Source organism: Pelodiscus sinensis, chromosome 12 (genome assembly GCF_052426305.1).
Source record: "Pelodiscus sinensis isolate ZL-2025 chromosome 12, ASM5242630v1, whole genome shotgun sequence".
In the NCBI taxonomy this organism is placed as follows: domain Eukaryota; kingdom Metazoa; phylum Chordata; order Testudines; family Trionychidae; genus Pelodiscus; species Pelodiscus sinensis.
The window spans coordinates 15,331,401-15,353,549 of NC_143063.1; the positions used below are offsets into that span (position 1 = coordinate 15,331,401).

The 22,149-nt window shown below is 41.8% G+C and overlaps 1 protein-coding gene across 1 annotated transcript in view; it reads right to left on the reverse strand.

Annotated features, from left to right (window-relative positions):
- The window catches only part of SLC6A2 (solute carrier family 6 member 2), a 113,616-nt gene that overhangs the window by 68,508 nt on the left and 22,959 nt on the right, over positions 1 to 22,149 (reverse strand). The window contains exons 2-4 of the mRNA XM_014572550.4: positions 16,901 to 17,032; positions 10,078 to 10,315; positions 592 to 730 (exon numbers count right to left, since the gene is read on the reverse strand). Of these exons, the coding sequence (XP_014428036.3) occupies positions 592 to 730; positions 10,078 to 10,315; positions 16,901 to 17,032 (509 nt within the window). The remainder of the gene's footprint in view (positions 1 to 591; positions 731 to 10,077; positions 10,316 to 16,900; positions 17,033 to 22,149) is intronic.

Below are 22,149 nucleotides of genomic sequence, written 5' to 3' on the forward strand. Positions count from 1 at the left end.
TCCAGGTCTTATTTCAAAATATCCAAATGGTGTTTAAGTAAATATCCCATGGTTTTATTTCAGATGTTGAAGTACTTCAAAGAATAGTTGCCAACATCTTTGGAACTGATAAAGCATTTAAATTAGAATGGATATTTGTTTAATAAAAGCAAAGGGCCCTTAAACAATACAATGAAAGCTTTAAACAGGATAAGCAGAAAACAAGAGACAATCTTTAACCTTTCGCCAAAGCAAACTAAAGTCAAAGGAAAGACTCACCCATTGACTTCAATGGGCTTTCTATCAATACTAAATACGTAACTTACATTAAATATTGATACTAAATGTAAAAAACTAAAAGATTTTGCATTACTGGATATCAATTGAGCAAAGATGACATAACTGCTGAGAGAGATAAAACAGGAACTGTATTTGAAATGTCCACTCTATAAAAACAGATATACAAAGATTTAACCTAAAACTTTGGTCCTGGTGGTATTGTAAGGTACAATGACTTACAATCTCTCTTCTTTCCCCCTTCACACACACAAAATCACTTTCTAAACAAGTATAAAGAACAATACTGAGATATAAGGGCAATATTAGCTCTACCTTTCCTGAAGTCTTCACTCCTTTCCACAGACTAAAGAAAAGAATAATTACTACCACCAAGAGGCATAGTGAGAGCTGCCATCGGGGTGAGCCAAGGTCATGGATTCCACTGCTTTCATGTAGATGCAGTACACCACGTCTAGACACAAGAGGGGAAAAGACACCCAAAACAAATACACAAAAAGGTAAATATTTAGTGTTTCTTATCCTGTGGGCTACACATAGACATGAAAACTAAATGACAACATTAGTGGCTTCTCTGGTGGATTTAGTTTTATCTAAAGCTAGTCAATGTTTTGCATATTCAACTAACAAAAAAGTTATTTTTTTCTGTTTTAAATCAACCACAGTTTTTTAGAGATGTGATTTTATAATCTTCAGCAACACACTAATGAAATATTTTTAAAGCAAATTTTAAACGAAAGTCCTGTGAACTGACAGTGTATACCTGGGGTTGGCAAATGCCTGGTAAATGGCTTCATTATCATTTGAATGCCTCTTTTACAGGATCAAAGTTCTGCTATTTGGTCAGACAGGCTTTTTCACTTTTAAGTTAACTAGATCCTCTCCAGAGGAAGCAAAGTCACAGAACAGGGATAGATACAGCCAGGGGAGTGGACCTTAGGGATGTTAAAGACTAGTCGATTTTCCTGCCCCCCCCTTGCTGCCTCTATGAGATTGAGACAGCCAAAGGGGGTGGGAAAAAGGGGAACTTCAAAATGGCAGCCTGTGCGGCACTGCGCTTTGAAACCCCAAGGCGGCGTTTCAAAAAGGCAGCCGCTGCACAGCTGATCCACGTGTTTCAAATGGGCAGCCATGGAGCGTGGGGTCAGCTGGGGAGTCCACAGCTGATCCTGGGCTCTGCACAGCATTTCCCAAGAGCCCACGGGCAGGGCGAAGGAAGCTTTGCACAGCTCCCCCGCCCCCAGACCCTGATTGGCCTGGGAGCAAAGGAGCACGCATAGCCTCCTCTGCTCTTCCCCCCTGCCCTGCGAGCAGCTCCTGGAGCTTCAAAGCACCACATGCTGCTGGCGGGGTGGGAGGAGGCTTCATGCACTCCCCTGACCCCAGGACAATTAAGGCTTGGGGGCAGGGGAGTACACGAAGCCTTTTCTGCTCTGTTCCATCCTGTGGTCATCTGAAGAAGTGGGTTGTGCCCACAAAAGCTTCAGGCTGAAGGATCTGCAAAAGCGGCGAGGAGTCCTGTGGCACCTTATAGACTAACAAAAGTATTGGAGCATAAGCTTTCGTGGGCAAAGACCCACTTCGTCAGATGCATAAGCTTTTATCAGGTGGGTCTTTGCCCACGAAAGCTTATGCTCCAATTCTTCTGTTAGTCTATAAGGTGCCACAGGACTCCTCGCTGCTTTTGCAGATACAGACTAACATGGCTACCCCTCTGAGGCTGAAGGATGTTACTATCAGAGACTTTGCAGTCTCGTTCTGGCAGATTTTATGTTTGACCTTTTACTGTTATTTTGGAAGAAGTACAGGTTTGGCTTTTCGGGTCTGGAAAGTAGCTCTCCCCATAGGCAGTTCCTCTGCCGTGCCCTACCCTGCCCAAAGTTTGTTGATGCAGCAGTGCTATGGCTGACTCTGCTAGTCCTTGCCCTAGATCACTCCTGGAAGTGTCCCCCCCTGCAGCCCTTCGGTGGGGTACAGAAGGTGGCGGGGGGGACCTCCATGCACTGCTCCCACCTCAGGCAACAACTCCACTGCTGGCAACTGTGGCCAATGGGAGCCGCGGGGCAGAGCCACTTGGCTCTTGTTAAGGGACCACAGAGATGGAGTGGAAGATTCTGGGAGCAATACGGGGGCAGGGTAGGCAGGGAGCCTGTCTTAGCCCCACTTCACCACAGACTGCAGCTCAGAGCTGCTTGAAGTAAGTGCCATCCAGCTGGAGCCTGCACCCTGACTCCTCCCACACTCCAACCCCCTATCCAATCCAGAGCTCCCTCCCCAACCTAAACTTCCTCTCCGAGCCAAAATCCCCTTCTACATCATAACCCTTGATCCAGCCATTATTCCTCTCCCTCATTTCACCAGGGCTGTCTCTAGACTGGCAAGTTTTTCCAGAAAATCAGCAGCTTTCCCAGAAAAACTTGCCAGCTGTCTACACTGGCCACTTGAATTTCCGGAAAAGCACTGACGATCTCATGTAAAATCATCAGTGCTTTTCCGGAAAAACTATGCTGCTCCCGTTCGGGCAAAAGTCTTTTTCTGAAAGACTTTTGCACATAAGGGCCAGTGTAGACAGCATAGTACTGTTTTCCGCAAAAAAGCCCCGATCGCGAAAATGGCAATCGGGGCTTTTTTGTGGAAAAGTGCATCTAGATTGGCCACTGACGCTTTTCCGCAAAAAGTGCTTTTGGGGAAAAGCATCCTGCCAATCTAGACGTGCTTTTCCGAAAATGCTTTTAAAAGTTTTCCGTTAAAAGCATTTTCGGAAAATCATGCCAGTGTAGACGTAGCCCAGGAGTAAGGGAAGCTGAAGGAAAAGGGATCCCCCTTCGTCTCCCTGCTGTGTAGCCAAAAGCCAAATTAAGCTGTTTTGACTTCAGCTATGCATTTGATGCAGGTGAAGTTTCATAGTTTAACTTGACATTATCACTATGTGTAGACGTACCCATAGTTATTTATATTAGTTCACCTCTGATCTTGGTCCATCATATCCCCATTGTGAGGTATTTTACACAGGAGTCCTTTTTTGAACAGTTGAAGTGTCAAAGCTCAAAAAGGTAACCAGAGAAAAAGAAAGAACACTTCATATCCAGATGTGAAAGTCACGATATTGTCAATTCAAATATTTTTAACCCTAACCTGAGGGTTAGGCAGGGGGCTGGACTCGATGATCTCCTGAGGTCTCTTCCAGCCCTAGGATACTAGGATTCCACGAGACAAAATAAAAACTAAAGCTTTCAGACCAAAGCATGTGGCGAGATCCTCAGTAGCCTATTTGTGTGAGTACCTCCTATTGAGACATTCACAATGCTGTGTTATGCCAATAACTGCATTTACTGTGCAAGCAAGTTGCCTTGAGTATATTAAAATGGAGGGTGGGGTTCCAGCCCCTGTCCAATGAGAATTGCAGATTCAATTAAACAGCTGGTTTTGCCATTGTGATGCAGATGGCAGATCCCACACAGAGACTAAGGGAATGAAGGAACAGCGCTGGATTAATAGGGGCCCGCCCTTCTGCAGCTGTAGAACACATGCCAAATGGATGATCTGCTTAGAAGGGGACTCCCACAGCCAAGCAGGAGGGAGAGGGAAGGAGAGGATGGCTGAAGAGAGGAAGGCAGTTTGCAGCCCTGGGGTCAGAACAATCCACAGGAGAAGAGTCTGGCTGTGGATAAGACCCCCAACTGAGGGGGTAAAGACCTGACCCTTTCCCCCTCCCTGCTGAAAGGTTCTCAACCTATTTACCTGCTGTGAGTAGCTCTTCTATGTTATGTGGGCTGCGTGCACACACACTCTCTTGGCATTCAGGATGTCACATGGGCTGCACGTATGTGTGGACTGGGCCACAGGCTGAGAACCACTGCTGTATGTAAACTACAGAAAATAGTGTTCCCTCTTAATTACACTTATTATTCAATTTAAAATATGCTTATTCCTGCAATTGGAAGAATCACTTAAATGTATTCATCAGGTTGTGGTCACAATTTTAATATAATTATTGGTGCTGCTTTCCTTGAACATGTAATGCACTGTGTTTACTATGAAGTACCTACAAAGACACAGGTAATTTATCCGAGGCTGGTATATTATAAACTTCTGGTTGATCTAAATGAAATGATATTAGATCTGATGACTGTTAATCCTGATCTGATAAATGGCCTCCTTGGGATTTAACTTTTCACAGAGAATATTAATCCCAAACCACTGAAGCTTGTGCTCTACTTCGTGTTGCCATTTAATTATTAATACTCCCTTGTTATGTGTACAGTGCTTAGGCACATTAAAGTTTACACTGCACTGTGAAGCACCTGCTTGTTAAATCTGATTCAAACACCAACTCTCTTGAGGCTTTCTAATAAAAATAGAACACCTTGATTTAACCCCTTGCTGCTCTAATGAATAGCAGATACAACAAGTGAGGCATGCAAGCTTATGTACAAGTTCTTTAGAAATAAGAAGCAAACCAGCAAGAGAATCTCAGGAAGCTTCATGTGCTCCCAAGTATGTAGCATTTCTGGCTGCTAATGGAGTATTCCTTGACTAAGGGTACGTCTAGACTACATGCCTCTGTTGCCAGGAAAATGAAAATGAAAATAGGAAAATGAAGCGGCGATTTAAATAATCGCCGCTTCATTTAAATTTACATGGCTGCTGCGCTGAGCCGACAAACAGCTGATCAGCTGTTTGTCGGCTCAGCGCAGTTGTCTGGACGCGCGGGTGTCGACATCAAAGGCATTTGTCGACCACCCAGGTATGCCTCCTGGGATGAGGTATACCTGGGTGGTCGACAAATGCCTTTGATGTTGAAACCCGCGCGTCCAGACTACCGTGCTGAGCCGACAAACAGCTGATCGGCTCAGTGCGGCAGCCATGTAAATTTAAATGAAGCTGTGATTATTTAAATCGCCGCTTCATTTTCCTATGCCTGGCAGCCTCATCTACATGCCTCTGGCGACAGAGGCATGTAGTCTAGACGTACCCTAAGAGTTTTGTAAACTCTTACCAGGCAGATCCTTAACCAAAATCCAAATCCTGCAATGAGCTCAAACCTACATCTATATGGAGATCCTGTGATTTCCATGAGGCTGCATTCAAGTCCAAGGATTGGGTAGGATAGAGCTCATTGTAGGGCCCAAATGTATGGGATGTATGATGAGGACATGAACACACACATCCTCCTCATGTTATGGCTAAAGTTTGCTGTAAAGCTAAACTGAGGAAAGGCCACATAGAGAGGTTCTGCCTAAAGTTCTCAATTTCAAACATAGGAAAAATCAACAGGAGCTCTAGAGCTGATCACAGAATCATAGAATACTAGGACTGGAAGGGACCCAGGAGGTCATTGAGTCCAGTCCACTGCCCTCATGTGATGCAGCTGTTGTAATCCTTTGTGGAATAAGAAGCAGTCACTCAGAAAGATACTCTCACCAAACCACATCAGGCTTTATTCCTGAAAATTAACACTTTGGATTGCTCCCAGAAGTTAATGGAAAATGAGTATAGTGGGTGCCAGACACGTGTCATCTACTGCTGTTAACTCTTTGCAATATACCATTGCTTAGAGTTCCTCTAGAAACTTAAAACTAGCACTGATGTAACCCCTGGTTTCAGGTTTTCCTATACATTCTAAATTCAGATTGGGTTTCCTAAGGCTCATGAACCCTTCAGATAGGAAATTGTCATAGTTGACCAGCTCTATGAACATGCATGATGAATGCACGTTTAAATGACATTGTTTGCTTTGTGCTCACCTTTCATTTATGTTCCCCTTGCTGTGAGTACGCATCAAACAAATTTTACTGATGTGAATTGTTGTGGAAAACAAATACCCAGTTGTGCATGACAGTATTTGAGGGAAAGTGATTTTAAATTTCAACAAGTATTTGTACCACGAATGCTTGCACACTAATCAAACAAACAATTTGCTAAAATATTTCTGAATAGCTAATAAGCCTGAGGCAACTTGCCCTTCGAGTGACAGAAGACAGTGAGATGCACTGGATAAACAATTCAATACGAGGCCTGATCAAAAATCCACTGAAGTCAATGGGAAGCTTTTCATTGCATTCAGTGGATTTGGAAGACACGGGACAGGCACAAAAAGCTAGAACCAAGCACATTGTTTGCATGAGTCTCTCTGAAGGAAAAAGTCTCCACAGTTACCCAGCCATAACCTTTGTCAGAAACATATTGAAATCCCTCCTTTTCAGAGACCATTCCAAAGAGGTATGAGAGCCAGAAAAATCATCATGACCCTCTCTATTTCCTAGCTCCCATCAGATTGTATTTAGGATCTGGCTGTAACATGAGTTCGGGAAAACTCTTTGAGAGAATCAAAAATGAACAATGCCGAATGCACTTATGAACTAGGTCAGTCTTGTTACCGGCTAAACAGGGTATAACAGTTGCTGACAGCTGCTGACTCTTTAGCTTAACATGAGGTAGGATTTTTCTTCTCATGGAACATATTCAACAGAACATTTCACAGGGAGGGAGGGAGGGAGATTATATATATATATATATATATATATATATATATATATATATATATATATATATATATATATATATATATATATATATATATATGCTGGGACTCAAGCAGTTTTTTTACTTTCACAATTGACACGACAAACCCAGGGCTATGAACTGGCAAACCTAGAGGTCCTGGCACAAGTTAAGCACTGTTGTTTTTTTTTTGTGAGATTATTTTGGCTTTGTGTCATTTTATTTATGGCCAGAACTGCTGACACTTTTCCTCTTGAAACAATATTAAGCAAGATGCCTTATTCTGTTTTATTGAAAGGGTGGTTAGTCAACAAAGCAAGGCAAGACAACTTTAAACAATGCATACTCAAAAAGAGGCACCCGCAGGACCAAAAAATTGCAGAGAAAAATTCAAAAGGATTATAAAGAAAAGGGGATGTATGTACGTATATATGAAACATCTACTGTTAATTATGAGGATACAAAAATTAAAGCGATAAGCCCTCAAACTTAAGGGACTTATATAAGTTACTGAATTATGGAGGTTTGGAAAAAACTCTTCCCAATGCGCAGAGTTTACTCCATAACTTGTTTACCCTGGTATTTGCTGCACCTTCCTCTGAAGCATCTAGTACTGGCCTCTGGCAAAAGACAGTATATACTGCACTATGCATCCCCCTAGTCTGATCTGTTATGGAACTTCCTATTGGGAATTACAACTCAACTTTTTATTTCGCTAACTGCACAGTTAATAGCTTAAGTCATATCAATTGTGATTCCATTCTCACCTGAGGAGTTAGTTTTCTGCAGCACATTGTTTGTTCACACATCATAAACTTAAGCTCTTAAGTATTATAAATGTGGACTGTGTTGATTCAAGCTTGTTTGAACTTCCATGTGGTTACTTACATAGCCTTTTACAATTAATTACTCATATCTGGGCAAACTTGTATATATTTAGTTGCAAAACTTCACTGAATTTCCTCCACTGAATGAGGCATGGAAATTTGCTCATAAAACATGTTTTATTACTACACAGGAGGAAAGGATTACCATCCTGAGAAAGCAGTTATAATTCAATGCACTGCTGACAGTTTGGAAACAAAATCTTCCAAGAAGCAAGAACTGAGAGAACAAAGACACCTTTATGTCTACATTCAAATTAAATGTTTTGAATAAAGAAGTTTACTGGAAAGCATGGTTTAGGAATAATATTTTTCCAGTGAGACACTTTAAGTGGTAACTTTTATGACTTATTTCAACAAAATTAAAATGGCGGTTTGATTTCCAAACCAAAGGATAAGGAAAGAGTTATACGTGTCTCCAAAGTCATGTGGCGCTGACGTTTTATTCCTAGCTGAATTTCCCTCATGACTTATTATTCCCAGCAGAACAGCATAAGCTGTGAGCCATACCACTCTGCTACTGGCATGTCATAGGAAGAATAAAAGAAGCAGATTACATAACTTATCTTGCCTGATTTTTAAATGTACAAATAAGTTATTATTTATTTCAACCATCTCTAATGAGGTACTACAGAAGTCCCATTCCCATAGAACACGTTCAGGCAAAGATCCCATTGACGTCAATGGGAATTTTGCCTAGGTGGAGACTGGAGGATTGGAACCAGAATTTGTCTAAGGAAATGTGGTATTAAGTAGAAATAAATGCACAGTTCAACCAAAATTATCTACTAACTTGTATTGCTGGAAAATCACAGCTTGGCTGCATCTAGACTGGAATGATTTTGCGCAAATACTTTTACCGGAAAAGTTTTTCTGTTAGAAGTATTTGTGCAAGAGAGCTTCTATACTGGCATGTGCCTTTGCGCAAAAGCATCCATGCCAGTGTAGACGCTCCCTTGCGCAAGAAAGCTCAGATGGCCATTTTAGCCATCAGGCTTTCTTGCGCAAGAAATTAACGTGGCTGTCTACACTGTCCCTCTTGCGCAAGAATACTTGCGCAAGAGGGCTTATCCCTGAGCGGGAGCGTCAGAATATTTGTGCAAGAACCACTGATTTTGTACATTACAAAGTCAGCATTCTTGCGCAAATACTCGCGGCCAGTGTAGACAGGCGGCAAGATTTTGCGCAAAAGCGTCCGCCAGTCTAGACCCAGCCCTCGTGTTTCTGTGCAAACCAATTAACTCTGTGAGCTTACCCCCACCAAACTATATTCTCAGGTTAATGAACATTGCTTCAGTTATGTCATGGTGCCTTCAGGCCCTGGAACTTGCACCCGTTAAAATAGAACTTTTTCTCTTCCCCTGCAGCCATTCTACCATCTCACTGGTGCTGGACTAGAGCAACCACTGGAATGTCCTAGGCTCAGAGGAGCGAAGAGTAAGATGTATATAGACAGCTCTGCCAGTCACATGATAGTAGGGATTCCAGATCTTCAGTTAATTGTTTAAACCAGCTTTGTTGCTAAGCATATGCGCACCACAAGTATGTAATGGCAACATTAGGATGGCCAAGGAACAAAATGAGATTAAACTAATTAGGGACCAAAAAAGGTAACAAAAAATATTCTACAAGTATGTTAGAAGCAAGAGGAAGACCAAGATAGGGTAGGCCCATTACTCCAGGAAAATAACTGGAAATGTTAAAATGGCAGAAATTCTATATGCCCTTTTTTGGGTGTTTTTTTCAGCAAAATATTTAGCAGCAATTGGTGTCTGACACAGTGAAAATGAGGTTTAACCTGAGGCTAAAATAGGGAATGAACACACACAAAAATTATTTAGACAAATCAGATATCTTAAAGTCACCAGGACCTGAAGAAATGCACCCTAAAATATTCAATGAGTTGAGAGAGGAGATATTTGAGCCATTAGTGATAGACTTCAAATACTCAGAAGACAGGAGAGATTCTAGAGGGCAAGAAAAAGGGCAAACATAGTGCTAATCTATAACAAGGGGAATAAGGACAATCCAGGGAATTACAGACCAGTTAGCTTAATTTCAGTACCCTGAAAGATAATGAAGCAAATAAATAATCCATTTGAAAACACCTAGAGAGTAATAAGGTGAGAAGTAACAGTCAACATGGATTTGTCAAGAGTGCATTGTATCTAACCAATCGAATAGCTTTCTTGGATAAGTGGAAACTGCAGCATAGAGGGAACGTGTGACTTGCCTAAAGTCACATTCATACCCGCGGTACAGCCAGGTGTATAACTCACGTCTCCTGACTTCTGGTCTAGGGTCCTGTCCCCTAGGCCATGTGCGCTCAAAGAGACGCTTTTAGAGAAATACGAACAAACACCTTAACTAAACTGGAACTTGCAAGGAACAGCAAAGGTGAATCGACACTTACTCATAAAATTCAGCAGCAGGGGTGAGTTTGTACTTGGAGTACTTGGTGCCATTGCCAAGCACTGAGGCGTTGAAGAGTTTGGGATCTGTACAGTTTGGGCTATTCCAGCTGTTGCCGCAGTTTGTCCAGGGAAGCTCAAATGTGAATGATGAAAACAGATAATACAGAGACCAAGCTATGATAACGTTGTAGTAGAAACCCACGTAAAGAGCTATGAGTATCACTGCATAGCCTACACCTAAAGACAAAGGAAAACTAGATTATACACTGCATTTCACATACAACAATATTTCAACAGTATTGTCTGAAAGTGAAACCAGGCTTTTTTCTTGCCTAGAAGCTAGACACAAAAACTGACCATTTAAATTTCAAATAATGATTCCATGAAAGCAGTTGTCTTTGCTGGAAACTAGATATTTTGCCACTAAAGGACAAAATTCAGCTGTGAGACAGCTCTGCTAGAGTCCACATTCTATATTCTTAGGGAAACTCACACAATGCAGAGAGCTGTAAGCCCTGTATTTCATAGACCCATTCATTTCACCAAACATTTAAGTTTAGTTTAATCCACCTGACTCCACATAAAGTTAAGGCCAGAGTACAGGGCTGAAGTAAAGTACCCCTACAGCTGCTGTTCCCATCTTTGGGCTTCAGTAGTGGCTGCTGTCCATCCCAATGTGCAAACAATATTGGGACCACTAGAGACTTTAAATTTCCTCTCCCTGTGTATCCCCATTGCCATGAAAACTTCATTCCAGATTATGCAAGAGTTGTGGAGATTTTGGAGTCCCAAATGAGGGCATTCGGCTGGCCCTTTAAGCCATGGTGAATTTAACCCCCATGTTTCTGTATTTACTTCAGAGAGTTTGCAAAGTGTAACTGAGGCAGAACTTAACCAAGAATCTTCAAATAGTATGCATGGTCTTGTACGAGCCCTTTAGCCTGGGGTGAACTCTACCCTGCACTTCCCCTATTTACCCCTGCAGATCTGGGTTTCCTTTTGCAATACTCTGAGGTACGTCTGGAGGTTCAGTGCAGACGGTCTTCAGTGAGCATTTGTTCTCAGCATGAAAACAGACTTTTGCAAACAACTCATCACTGCCACATATTCTAAGAGGGCAATCTGGTACTAACAGCAGGTCAGACTGGAGGTTTGTTCCCAGACTTGTGCAAAAAAGCTCACTTTGTTTCAGCCAATGCATCCGTTTCTTCTATGGGTAGTAGTGTTTACCAAATGCTACATTTAAGACATTTGGGTAATCTAAATAGGTGAAGACTGAATAGTCTCACACTACCAGTGTCACTGTGGTATCTCGACACCTAAGTATAAGCCTTCATTTATACTTTTTGTCAGTTCCGAAATGTGTAATAATGGCATGAAATTCTTCCTAACAGTCACATGCCACCAGGTTTTTAGGCACCTTGATAAACCAAAGACGACACAGGTTGCAGTAGATTGAGTACCAGGGATTTATGGAGCTAGGCTGTGAAACTGTTATAATAATATCGTTCCATTATATAATAGAAAGAGGTTTTAAATTCATGTAAGGAGTGAATTGAGTCAAGAATGCCTATGTTCGTCAGGAGAGTGATTCCTATACAATTAATTAAATATGTTTATCTCTAAACTTTTAGCAAAAAGTAGTGAAAACAAATCTGAAATGGTCTAAAAGATCATGGGGCCTGGATGGCTTCTGCTTGCTGGTAGTGAACCACTTTAGATGATGTATGCTAGCAGGTACATACCCACTATAAAGACTGCATACTGCACTGAAATGGGGAGATTTCTTTAAGCTCTGCCCCCTCCCCCCTCAAGCTCCCACATATGCTGTATCCACAATTCTGGAGAGAAAATGTAAGTTCGAAGGCACTAGACCAAACTCAGATATGGTGTAACTCCACTGACAATATGTAGGCAGGGATTTGCTCCACTGTTTCTGGACATGGCCTTTTATGTATTTAACTTTGTCCCACCCAAGCTGGTAATATAAACCCTGAAAAGTCTTGTGATGCAAATGGGCTATGCTGTAAAGGTTACAATATACATTTTTGATCTCCTGCCTTCTGGGAACATTTCATTAATATTAGAGTCTTAGCTTTCATTGAAGTATTATTCATAGCTAAAATTAGTACTATATTGCTTTTTCATTGAGAGAAACTATTATAAATTTGAGGGCAGACTGTGTACATTTCATTTCAGGGATGGATGTGAGTTAACCCAGAGATATGTCCAAAGAACCCTGCTGTATTTAAAAAAGTACTATAATATTTATGCATCTTATCAGAAGCGGTGGTTGGAACTTTGCTGGAATTTAAAATAGAACATTTCTTATTCTTTTCTAATGCAATATTCGATGTCCTTTGTATTGTACTGATGTGATGAAGTGGGGGAGCAGTGGGAGATTAAAAGGATTTGCATGCAGAAGGGAGGCATTCAGTGTCCCTGGATGTTACAGATTTAACAAGGAGAGCAGGGAGAAAGTTTGTTGTTACAAGGAACAGCACAGAACTGGAGACCCCAGAGACTGGTGACTGAGACACCCAGCTTGGATGGCCCAGCCAGTTCCTGCCAGCTGGAGGACAATGGGCTGCAGACAGAAGACCTCGGTGACCTGACCAGCTGATTACAGACTGGGGAGAACAAAGGATGGAGGAGAGGAGAGGCAGAGACGAGGGGGGCCCAGGTAACCCTGTTTACCTGGACAGAAGACAATGGGCAGGAAGGGACTGCTGTAGGGGATATTGGAGGCTCAACTGGAAGATGGGGGTTTCTGGACTGGACAGTGAGAGAGCAGGCAGAGCCCTCCTGAGTGCAGGGGAGACTCAGACATGCTGGGCTAAGGGAGGCCAGGCCTATAGCGCTGAGAGATCCTTTGCTGCATTCAAAGCTGAATAAACCCTTCTGTTTTATGCTGCCTGAAAGTCGCTCTGGTCTGGAGAACAGGCTTGCATTACTCCCTCTGGCAGTGGAAGCTCCAGGGGTCCAGAGTAAGTGGACTCTGTTGGGAGACCAATACAGCAGTACAGACAATCCAGGAAGTTTTTGGAGAATATTGGGAATAACTTCTTGGTACAAGTACTGAAGGAACTGGCTAGGGACCATGTGCAGCTTGACTTGCTGCTCACAAACAGGAACAAACAAGTAGGGGAAGTAGAGACGGGTGACAACCTGGGCACCAGTGATTATGAGATGATAGATTTCAGGATTCTGACCAAAGGAAGAAAGGAGAGTAGCAAAATACACATCCTGGACTTCAGAAAAGCAGACTTTGACTCCCTCAGAGAATGGATGGGCGGGATTCCCTGAGATGTTTACATGAAGGGGAAAGGAGTCCAGAAGAGCTGGCACTATTTTAAAGAAGCCTTATTGGAGGCACAGGAAGAATCCATCCTGATACACAGCAAGAAAAGCAAATATGGTAGGTGACCAGATTGGCTTACCAAGGAAATCCTTGGTGAGCTTAAACACAAAAAGGAAGCTTACAAGAAGTGGAAACTTGGATAGATAACTAGAGAGGAGTATAAATATATTGCTCGAAAATGCAGGAGAGAGTTATCAGGAAACCGAAAGTGCAACTGGAATTGCAGCTAGCAAGGGATGTGAAGGGTAACAAGAAAGGTTTCTATAAGCATGTTAACAATAAGAGGGTGATCAGAGAGTGTGTGGGGCGCTTACTGGGATGAGGGAGGTAACCTAGTGACAGATGTGGAAAAAGCTGAAGTACTCAATGCTTTCTTTTCCTCTGTCTTCACAGACAAGGTCAGCTCCCAGACAAATGCACTGGGCAACACTGTATGGGAAGGAGGTGGGCAGCCCTTGGTGGGGAAAGAACAGGTTAGGAACTATTTAGAAAAGCTAGACATACACAAATTCATGGGTCCAGATTTATTGCAGCCGAGAGTTCTAAGGGAGTTGGCATATGTCATTGCAGAGCCTCTGGCTATTATCTTTGAAAACTCGAGGAGATCGGGAGAGTCCTGGGTGATTGGAAAAGGCAAATGTACTGTCCATCTTTAAAAAAGGGAAGAAAGATAATTCAGGGAACTACAGACCAGCTAGCCTTTCCTCAGTCCCCGAAAAAATCATGGAGGGGATCCTCAAGGAATCCATTTTGAAGTACTTGGAAGAGGGGAAAGTGATCAGGAATAGTCAACATGGATTCACAAAGGGCAAATCGTGCCTGACCAATCTGATTAGCTTCTATGATGACGTAACTGGCTCTGTGAATATGGGAAAGTCATTGGATATGATATACCTTGACTTTAGCAAAGCTTTTGATACGGTCTCCCACAATTTTCTTGACAGCAAGTTAAGGGAGTATGGATTGGATAAATGGACTATAAGATGGATAGAAAGCTGGCTACAGTCTTAGGCCCAATGGGTAGTGATCTACGACTCGATGTTAGGTTGGCGGTCGGTTTCTAGTGGAGTACCCCAAGGATCGGTTCTAGGACCGGTTTTGTTCAACAACTTTATTAATGACCTGGATGAGGGGATGGATTGCACCCTCACCAAGTTTGCAGATGACACTAAGCTAGGAGGAGAGGTAGATATGCTGGAGGGCAGGGATGGGGTCCAGAGTGACCTAGACAGATTAGAGGATTGAGCCAAAAGAAATCTGTCCTTGTCAACAAGGACAAGTGCAGAGTCCTGCACTTGGGATGGAAGAATCCCAAGCATTGTTACAGGCTGGGGACCGACTGGCTAAATAGCAGTTCTGCAGAAAAGGACCTGGGGATTACACCTTCTCATCCACTGGATATGAGTCAACAGTGTGCCCTTGTAGCCAAAAAGGCTAATGGCATATTTGGTTGCATTAGGAGGAGCATTGCCAGCAGATCTAGAGAAGTGATTATTCCCCTTTATTCAGCACTGGTGAGGCCACATCCAGTTCTGAGCCCCCCCCCCCCCCCACTACAAAACGAATGTGGACACATTGGAGAGGGTCCAACAAAGGGCAACCAAAATGATTAGGGGGCTGGAGCACATGACCTATGAGGAGAGCCTGAGGGATTTGGGTTTGTTTAGTCTGCAGAAGAGAAGAGTGAGGGGGGATTTGATAGCAGCCTTCAACTTCCTGAAGGGAGGTTCCAAAGAGGAAAGAGAAAGGCGGTTCACAGTAGTGACAGATGGCAGAAAAAGGAAAATTGTTTCAAGTTACGGTGGGGGAGGTCTAGGTTGGATATTAGGAAAAACTATTTCACTAGGAGGGTGGTGAAGCACTGGAATGGATTACCTAGGGAGGTTACCTAGAGAGGTGGAGGGGAGGTTTTTAAGTCTTGGCTTGACAGAGCCCTGGCTGGGTTGATTTAGTTGAGATTGGTCCTGCCTTGGGCAGGGGGCTGTACTTGGTGGCCTCCTGAGGTCTCTTCCAGTGCTAGGATTCTATGATTCCCCAAGGGAGACCATGGCAGAGACAGGCGTGCTTCAGGCCCCAAGAGGCATCGGACCATTTTGAAAGGTTTCATGCATACTTTTAATTAGATGTCCATCTATGCTTGTCTGTTCATCTTCAACTTCACTATGAGTTTTGGGAGTGACTGAAAGCAAGCTCTCAAAACAGAATGCAGTAAAATTAGTTTTCTCCTAGTTTTGAGTTCTAACCCTCACAAAAAGGAAAATGCTACGAGTTCAATACAAGTATGAAATTAGCTCAAGATAACCCACAGTCAAGCTCCAGTTCAGCCAAGAGGAGCTTCACACTGGCAATCTCATCACTCTTCACTCTTTTTACAAACATTGTCTGGATTTTATGCTTCTAAGAAAACTAAGAAACCTGGTCAGATTTGGGTTTGGGTTACTTTTCAGTCATTTCACACTGCTCTGAATTGCAGAACCGTTCACTTAGGGAGTCTGGATCATGTATGGGATGGTCGCTATCCAAAAATCATTGCCAGTTGGCACTTTTCTGATGGGTTCTTAGAAAGCATTTTATACTGGAAGCACATCACATTTTCTGATGCACTGAGCGATACCTCTCAACACCCGCACAAGTATCTACACATCCATGCAAGATGCTACTGGAACACAGCAACCTGTTTGACAGAGAAAATGAAAGCACCTTGTATACAGCATGCAACGCAACAGTAGGGTAAACTATTTAAGCACCTAACTTCATTGGGAGTTAGAAACCAAGATACCTTCTGAGGATTTGGGCCATGGTCATTAGTTGGTGCTCTTAGAGTTTTCATCCTCTGGCCAAACCAGTAACATTTTTTCCTTAAGGGCTTCAAAAAGAAAACCTCAGAATAAACTGAGTGGAAAACCCAATTTATTTTCTTTAGAAGTGTGACAAGGTTCATGGATCCCGCTGGCATTTGAATCTGGGAGTTTAACATCACAAGAAACTACAGCCACACTATATGGCTTTAATTAGCATGCTTGATGAAAGGTTCAACAAAGAGACAAAAACTACAATGAACAAGGAATCTAAACTATACTCTTCTCTTGTGTTCTGCTTCTTCCCATGTTGTGCTTGTTCTGGGATCGCAAGAAGACTTCAGACTGTGAGCTTATTGTGGTGTTTTAGATGATGCTTGTAATTATTAGACTTGGGAGCACTGGCTGTTGGGAGTCTGGAAGCACAGGAAATAGGAAGGAGGGAGGAGATGAGCCAGGGCTGAGTGAGAGCTACAGAGGGGAGCAGCAGCAGCTTTGTAAAGAGGTTTCACCTTTGTTAAATAAAGGCCTGTTGAATTTTGTTAGTATCTTGCTTGCGTGATACAACATTTATCGAATAGGCCGTCAACTTTTACGTAATCTATCAGACTTGTAGGGAAACTTTAACATCCTCCTCAAACCAAGGGGGGAGCTGGCACTTACCTTTGAAAACTGGACAGATTTTCCACACTGTAGCAGCTCCTTCCCGGTTGTACTGTCCCAGTGCTAACTCCATGTAAAACAAGGGCATTCCAGCAATGATTAGGAAGAGGATGTAGGGGATAAGAAAGGCACCTGGAAACACAGAATTACAAGCAGCCATTGAAATCTAAGCTTTTGTTATGGTTTACTAGTGTTATATTGTTACATTTATTACAAGTATTTCCACGGGGCTTAGGAGCCTTAGTGACAGACCAGGACCCCAGTGCTAGGTGCTGTACAAATACAGAACAGAAAACAGATTATAAGCCCTTTGAAGCAGAAACTAAATATGAGTCTATAGAGGCAAGACAAACACAGGGTGGGAGAAGGAATAGACCACATAATCAGAGTGAAAAATGTGATGGTAGAAAGTGTCACATTCAAGAATGTCTATATTGCAAAAACAAAAAACCACCACCCAACAGCCCAGCAGCCTCTCTCTAAAGGTTATGTCTACACTGATTCTTTTTTGTGGAAGAGAAAATGCAAATGAAGTGCTCATAAGCAATTTCTCATGCTTCGTTTGCATAATCTCTTCCAATGCTTTTTGCACAAGAGTTTTTTGCACAAAAACAAGTAGTGTAGACGCGTCCGTTTTGTGCAACTCTGCCCCTTTTGCGCAAGATCACTATACCTCCTTTTTTGAAGCATAAGGATCTTGCGCAAAAGGGTTTTTTTTCCTGCAAAATGGACCCGTCTACACTGCTTGTTTTTGCGCAAAAACCTCTTGTGCAAAAAGCATCGGAAGAGATTATGCAAATCAAGTGCGAAAAAGTTGCGTATGAGCGCTTCATTTTCATTGCCTCTTCCACAAAAAAGAGGCAGAGTAGACATAGCCTCAGAGCCCAGGTCAACTGTGTTGTGCTTGCTAGAGTCATGCTACAGCTTTAAGCAATTCACTTGGAATGGAACTCGGACTGAGAGACCCAGCTAGGAGAGAAGGTTATAGAGCCTGAACTGCAGCCAGAGTGGAAATGTCTACATTACTAATTTTCGCTCTGTAATGTGAGCCTGAGTCAGCTGACTCTCAGATTCATTGGTGTGAGTATTTTTATTGTGATGCTAGAGTCATAGTTCCATAGTTTATTTGTATTTGGGGTGAGATTAGTAGGGAGGGGATCAGCGAAATCGAAAGAAAAAAAATCAAAGACAAGGGAAACAGGTGGGGGGTGGGAGAAGAGAAGCTAGGTATACAGTGAAACTCTAGTGAGGAGATGAGGAGGCAGGGGATAGAGTTGTCATAAACAGCAAAGTGTAGAGAGTCAGAGACTGGTGTTCCTTGTAAGCTAGGCACTTGGGCAGATACCCAGAAGAAATTTAGGAGATACCTAGTTGATTAGCAGAGTGCCCATAGGTGGCAGTATGTGATTCTACTGGTGGTGCGAAATCACACATGCCTCTGTGCACATGGTAAAATTTATTCCACACATGGATGGAAAAAATTAGACGGAACATTGTTGGAGACCATTCAATAATTGTGTTGAATGTCCAGAGGTCCTTGTATTTTGCTTTCTTGTCTACCATTTTAAGGTATTTCTAGTTCTTTTACCTTTGCAGTGACAGCAAACTGTCTCAGTAATCAGCAAGGACAATATCAAGCTTTGTAACAAACTGGCTTGATCACTTCATTTGCTTCTTTGGGACCCAAAGATGGAACCCTATAGAAAAGTAGTTAGCACAGAACACATTTACCTCTAGTATTATAAAACTACTGTAGTCTGGTTTCTGGGGTTAAAAAGCCAGCAAGCAGGCTCTTAGAAATTTACTCTTAATGGTATAACTGAGGCATGGTGCAAAGCCAAATTTCCCCTCTCAAAGAGAAAGAAAGCCTGTTACTGTTGCTTTACCAGAGTATGTTAGCACAGAGCAGTGTTTGGTTCCCTTTATAATGAATGTTTTTTCCACCTCTTAGTATTATAGGTCAGCAATAGGGTTCTAGGTACTGTATAAAGGCATTGGGAGATTACACGGGCAGCAGACTAAAGAAGTTATTTTACTTTTTTCAAGCAACTTTATAAAGGGTATGTGAATTATTGTGTCTGCTTGATATAATAAACATTCTCCCTTAAGAAATGGTTCCACTACTACAATGGGCAGGATCTCCTAGCTTCTTGTGATGCTTTGTCATTATGCAGTCGGTAGTCCATAACTGTCTTGCTTCCCTTTGTAAGTGGACTATCACTGCATTGCATCACAGCATGCCAAACCACATATTGCATCTTCTCGGGTTACCTAACCTGCCTTGATTTTGGTCACTGGTTCTCAAGTTCTCAGCACACAGAGGTCTTTAACAAATGGCAAATTCAACTGTAACAGGAAAAAATATATGTATATAAACCACAGAAACTAAAGACTCCCAAAGGAATGAATATGCTAATGTGAAGTCATAGAGCAATTAAATCCTTTCAATTCTATTTTTGCTGTGACTAATATATTAAATTTGCTTTTCCATTCATATTCTTCAATACAAATATAGCATATGTCATGTTAGATCTGTTAGATTATGGACTTGTGAGGTTATCAAAATGTGGTTTCTATTTTATTGTATAACTTGCTCTAGAAAACTTTAATTGTTTTATAATTTGTGAAAATAAAATACCTCTGGATTTCTGTACTAACTAGGTGCAGGCAGAGTAAATATATGTTTAGAATGTCTGAAATCTGCCTAAGAAAATAAATGTGTTCTCCAATTAGTATGTGGCCAATTTATATGCCTAAGTGTAATTAAAGTTAATGAGAGATACCTGTTTAAATGACCCATATAATCAAAGAAAACTTACATTTGTGAGGGTTTTAGACAAGATGCTCTAGGAAAAAAAATTGGGGAATAAAAAGGAAGGTGTAAGTCTGGTTAAATGCATCATGCTCTGCTGTATTGGTTTATGCATTTGAAAACTCATTTCCATTGCAAAGCAGAATATTAAGTCCATACTCAGGTTTAAAAATAAAAAAGTCTAGAAAAAATGGGTTTGTAATCTATCCCTATGATGTAGCTTCAAATGTTGGAGCCATTGTCCAAAACATGTAAATAAGTAAAGCTGATTGAATACCTGAAAAGATCTTCTGCAAATACTTTATTATAGTTAAAGTTTGCAGGATGTGTGCTAATCCTTCCTTTCATGACAAGTCTCGGAGGGGCAGTAGTGTTTGCCTATGTCTGCAAAAACAACAAGGTGTCCTGTGGCACCTTAAGAACTCACAGGTGTATTCAGGCATAAGTTTTGGGGGTAAAAACCACTGTGTCAGATACATGCCTATCTTTGGCATATCTTTTCCTCAAATAATCTAATAAAATAACTGCCAGGAGTGTTCAGAGAATGAATTTCAAGTGAACACTGAATGGAAAAGCAAACGTAATATTTTTGACAAAACAAATAGAATTCAAATGATTATGTAGCTCATCCAGTCAAGGAAAGGAAATCTTCCATGAAATCAAGAGTACGGTGTTTGAAAACTAAAATCTTGCAATGAATCAGCTAGACACCAAGAAATATTAACAGAATAAATGAATTTAAATGTGGCTTGCAGACAAATCATGAATAGACAAGAGCAGAAGCACATTATATCTTTCATCAAGTTTTTGTTGTGCTTAGCTCAATGGAATCCTGTTCAGTGAAAGGGCCCTAAATAATCTAATAGTTCTTTTCTAAGGTGGGTCTTGGGAAGAGAGGTTCAGTATGCAGGACTACCTCAGCCCTCTCTTACCACAGAAGTTTGGGGCCAGGAGAGAAGCACCTCTTTATGGCCACTGCAGCTCCAGTGGGCACAGCTTGGGAGGGTCACACAGCACAGTTGGGGCTGGTAAAGGTTCATTTGTAGATCATAGGCACTTTCCTAATAATAATGCTGTTGTGAGCAGTTACATTTTGCTAAGAATTTGGGGAGGAATTTGCAAAGGTATTTTGGTGCTCAACTCCCACTGATCTCTAAGTACTATGAATTGCAATAAGTGTTGAAACAGTCTCATTTAGAATATATTGTTCTGATTAAGACCAATATCTAACTAATTACATTGGGGGTTATACTTTCAGAGATCTTATGAGTCACTTGTCTGTCTTGGGTTGTATTGCAAATGTGTAAAACTGATTCACAAACCTAGCATGTTGCAGAGAGGCACTTCTTATAAAAAAAAAAAGTCAGCAGTGAGAGCTATTTGATTAACATTAATGTCAAGAGACCATAGAAAACACAACACTACATATTGAAAAGGGATGTTTTTGTTTGAAGCAATTAATAAAAAGGCTGTGTAATGCATACAAATATTAAATCATCATTAAAAATGTGTGTTTTTCAAGTGTGACTAATATGTTGATTGAAGTGTTTTGTACTTAAATGATACTTAAACAAGCAAGCATATTAGACTGCAAGTGAACCCAGGTTTAATGAGATTCTTGTGGAGAGGTTCACTATTTGTCAGTGTCATTTTCAATAAAAATTTGTTACAGGATATAGAATTCTCTATAGTCGTGACACTGGTGGAGATGCTGAGGCACCAGGGGAGAAAAGGCTGCAGTTAGATAGGAGTGGGAGTGGCCTGCGAAGCCCTGGGACGCTTGGGAATGCCTTAAGAATGATGTGTAAACCTTAAAGAATTAGTGTTTGATTTAGACTCTTCAGGGCCTGATTTTGGAAGGGTTTGATAATAAACTAGATCAAGTAAGGGTGTTATTGGCTATGAGAACACCTTTGTGCAGTCAATGCAGAGCCCTGAAGAGGGGGAGACTGAGGCAGGGAGGCTTCAAGGAGATCTCATACCATGAAGGCGTGTTCTGGAAATGGTGACCCTGTAGTACAGAGATAAATATAAGAAGAAGAAACTTAATCTAAATGACGAGCTAAGATGATGACAACATCTTTTTGAATGGGGATGTTAAGCAGATAGAAGTAGGTTATAATAGTCAAGACTAACAGATGTGAGCAAACTGTTTACAACACACTAACAAGTTAGTGTTGTACAGGCAGTCCCCGGGTTACATGGATCCGACTTACATCGGATCCCTACTTACAAACGGGGTGAGGCAACCCCGCAGTAGCTGCTTCCCCGCAGCAGACCAGGGAGACGTGGAGCGGCTTTTCTCAGCAGACACCTCAGCTTGAGAATAAAGGACTGAGGGAAGTGAGGTGTGGGAGAATAAAACTGAGCTGTGGAGAAATGTTTGGCTAGAGTTTCCCCTACAATATGTACCAGTTCCGACTTACATACAAATCCA